Source organism: Cynara cardunculus, unplaced genomic scaffold, assembly GCF_001531365.2.
Source record: "Cynara cardunculus var. scolymus isolate 2C unplaced genomic scaffold, CcrdV1 Un_Scaffold_5839, whole genome shotgun sequence".
Classification (NCBI taxonomy): Eukaryota; Viridiplantae; Streptophyta; class Magnoliopsida; order Asterales; family Asteraceae; genus Cynara; species Cynara cardunculus.
This window is the reverse complement of record NW_020202622.1, coordinates 20,758-24,366: the sequence shown is the minus strand read 5'-3', so window position 1 is coordinate 24,366 and position 3,609 is coordinate 20,758. Positions and strand designations below refer to the sequence as shown.

At 34.9% G+C, this 3,609-nt stretch overlaps 1 protein-coding gene across 1 annotated transcript; it reads left to right on the top strand.

Annotated features, from left to right (window-relative positions):
* Positions 1 to 968: 968 nt before the first annotated feature.
* On the top strand, positions 969 to 3,308 carry LOC112504505. Its single transcript, XM_025108442.1, has 4 exons — positions 969 to 1,448; positions 1,522 to 1,636; positions 1,859 to 1,973; positions 2,343 to 3,308. Exons 1-4 carry the CDS (start codon positions 1,348 to 1,350, stop codon positions 3,134 to 3,136), a joined length of 1,125 nt encoding a protein of 374 aa, XP_024964210.1. The 5' UTR covers positions 969 to 1,347; the 3' UTR covers positions 3,137 to 3,308.
* The last annotated feature ends 301 nt before the right edge of the window (positions 3,309 to 3,609 follow it).

The following is a 3,609-nucleotide window of genomic DNA, read 5'->3' as shown; positions in this document are numbered from 1 at the left end:
ATAGGCCTTCTAAAGCATATAACTCAAATTTCCCAAATATAACAATGGTTACCGATTTTTCATCTTTTTTTATTTTTATAATTAATTTCATTGTCTTCCAATCATAAATAAGAAGTAAAATCCTATGGAACAATATTTATTAGGGGTGCATATGGGTTTGGTTGATGATGATCGGATTAAAGACATCTGAATATCCCAATTCAATACTTGCGGTTTGAAAAATCTTAATCTAATCTAACCCAAGGTAAAGTGTAACCCAACCCAAACCGTACGGATTGGTCAGATTGGCCAGGTTTGATACTTTGATACATTAAAATATTCTTCTAACCAAAAATATGTTATTTCTCCATTCTTAATTTTTTTCATCATCAACCATTTGATACAACTTATCCATATTTTCTAAATTTTACGTATATCGCATTCAATTAATTTTCTCAATTTACATATATATGTTTACAGTTACTGGACATATATACGCATGAGTTATATAGAGATTTGGAAACGTGTGTATATGAAGATGGTACATGATTATGTAATTGTCTGATGTACATATTAATAGAAACTCAATAATCATATTAAATCTAAGAAAAATACAAGGATATCGGGTTGTATTGGTTTCAAATAATAGTAAACCAATATCTATGATTTGAAAATTTTATAACTCGATTAAACATCGAATTACTTGAGACTGAATTATTTTGCGTTGGGTTATAAATCAAAAATATTAAGTGATTTTGAGTGAATATTGGGAGAAAGAAAAAAGAAATGATGAAAGATTAAAAAGAGGAGGGAGCAAGTTTTAGGGAGGGTTGAGAATTATGAGGCTGGGGTTTGCTTTAAAGCCACCGACAGTGACAATGTTGGGGATAATACAAAAAGGGTTTTACCTCTTCATCACTCATCTTCTTTGTATTACTGTGTGAGAGATAGAAGGAAATGGACCCTTGAGGCATGGGGAAGCAGGCATGTGGATGAGTGGGGGACACACCCTAAACTTACTCAATGCAAAAATAAAAACCCTCTTCCTTCGAAATTATTGAGTGACTGAAAGTAAAAGACAGTGACAGATCAAAAAAGAAAGAAAACCCCTCTTCTTTCTTCTTTATCTCTCCACTGTTCTTGAATTTCAGTACCCACATTGCTTACTTTTCTGAGTCTCCAAAATCAAAGATTACCCATCACAAAATTCCCAATCGAGATTCATGGGTTCTTTTTCTCCTTAAATTTTCCCTTTCGTCTCTGAAGGCAGATTCTAAAAGCAAAAACATAATTTGTTCATGAGGTTTTCCCCATAGCTTCAACCTTGTAATCTGTGTCTGATTTTGAGAGTTTCTTGTGCATTTGAAGATGCCTAGACCTGGACCAAGACCTTATGAATGCGTTAGAAGAGCTTGGCACAGTGATAGACATCAACCCATGAGGGGTTCTCTCATTCAAGAAATCTTTAGGTTTTCTCTCTCTCTCATGGATCCTTTTGTTTTCTTTTCTTTCTGTTTTTATTCATACTTTGTGTTTGTATAGGGTTGTGAATGAGATCCATAGCTTAGCAACCAGGAAGAACAAAGAATGGCAAGATAAGCTCCCAATTGTCGTTCTAAAAGTTGAAGAAATCATGTACTCTAAAGCTAATTCTGAGGTATTTCTGATGACACATTTCAAACCAAAAGATTATCTTTTAAAGGTTTGATTGTCAGATTTTCTTGGAACATTTGGATTCTTTATGTGGAAAATGTGAAAAAAAGGGGATTTAGGGCACTTTACTTTGAAATAGACAGAATCTAATTTCACTTCTTCTCTTTTTATTTTCTACTTTTGTTAATTCTAATGTTCATATATTGCCTAATATTTTCTTGTATAGGCAGAGTATATGGATCTTGAAACCCTTTGGGATAGAGCTAATGATGCCATTAACACAATAATCAGGTTGGATGAGAGTACTGAAACTGGGGTTTTCTTGCAGCCTTGTATTGAAGGTACCATCTCTCAGTTCATCACTTTTCCTCTTCTTTTTATCATTTTTCTCATTTTAAATTCATAAAAACACACACTTCAGCTCATAGATTCAAGTGGGTATTTCTCCATTGTGTTCCAAGAAACATAATCTTGGAGGAACTTGTGACCTGTGTGCCATTTATACTACTATTTTGCAAAATGCAAGTGGATTCTATATAAGCCTTATTTGTCAACTCAACATCTGAGGAGCCTTATTTGTCATTTGGATTCTATATAAGCTTGGTTTATTGATATCTTGATGGCTCACACATGAATAGGAGCGAAATATTTTTATTTTTTGGTGTATATTGTTATCTTCTTATTGATTTCATTCTTTAATATCTTCACAGCTGCTCTTAATCTGGGTTGCACACCAATGAGGACATCAAGGAGCCAGCGGAATAATACTTCGACTTACTACCTTAGCATCAAGAATCCAGAGCCTAATTTCTGTCCTGCAAACAATTTACACAAGACAACCCAAGAAACTCCAATTACAGCTACTCCTTTCGTATCTCACTATTCCCAAATCATGAAGCCCCCTAGCATCAATTTGTCTCCTTTTATTCTAAAATCCCAAATCCCTATTCTCCCAAACGATAAATCTCTCAGAAACAAATTCTCTTTTCAATCTCCACCGAGTGATAAGCCCTATCTCTGCCAAAGTACTAAACCTCCATCAGTGTATCCTCTGTATTACGGAAATGGTATTGAACTTAAGGATCCAAAGATCGGTTATGGTGCACCTTCGGAGCCATATTGTGAGCTCAAAGAAAATGGTGAAGTGGGGTTCATTCAAAAATCTTCTTTTTGTAATCCCCTAAGTATAAACGATGCTACTCAAGCTGATCTGAGATTCACAGGTGAAGAACACTTGCATGGTCATGAATGCGACTTGTCATTGAGATTAGGTCCTTCGACGATGAAAACTAGTCAGCAGGCTGAAACCCATGATGCGGGCAATTTCAATAACTCACTATCAAGAAAATGGAGTTATGAAAGTGAAAATTTGGATGTGGAGGCTAGAATGAGGAAAAGGAAAGCCGTGGTTAGTAACCTCTATGAGAACTTACAGTTTTGCTGGCGGCCAAAGGTTTCTTCTGCTAACTCTAATGGTGGATCCTTGACAAATGCAGGTTTGTAGCTTAAACTTTTGCTTGTTTAGGTTTGTTTTTAAGAGTTTGCAAGTAGTATTGGCTTTAGTTGTACATTTGAACCCTACTTGTAATCTGACAAGCACTCTTCCATCTACTAGTTTCTTGCTCATGAGTTCTTTGAGAAGCATCTCTTGAATCAAGATTGAAGAAGTTTTGCCTGAATCTTATTTTCTATCCAATTTAGCCCATTAAAGATTCTTATTTTGTTGATCCTGTTCATCAAGAACATGGTGCCATTGAGTTGACATGGAGCCCATAAAACGAACAACATGATAAGGAAGTTGTCTTCTTTGCCTTTACTTTAGGTGGTTGTTATTCCTCTTCAAAATCTTTGTTTAAATGGTCCTTTTTTTTTCTGAAAAAGGATAAAGAATCTGGCACACATGTCTCTTAAAAAGACTCAAACTCAGTAACTTAAGATTATAGAACTCAAATTGGTACCATTTAGACTAAAGATTGA

Coding starts and splice junctions, on each gene's coding strand:
- LOC112504505 (XM_025108442.1), top strand. CDS start 1,348: ATGCCTAGACCTGGACCAAGACCTTATGAATGCGTTAGAAGAGCTTGG. Junction 1,449..1,521: donor CTCATTCAAGAAATCTTTAG/GTTTTCTCTCTC, acceptor GTGTTTGTATAG/GGTTGTGAATGAGATCCATA. Junction 1,974..2,342: donor CTTGCAGCCTTGTATTGAAG/GTACCATCTCTC, acceptor ATATCTTCACAG/CTGCTCTTAATCTGGGTTGC.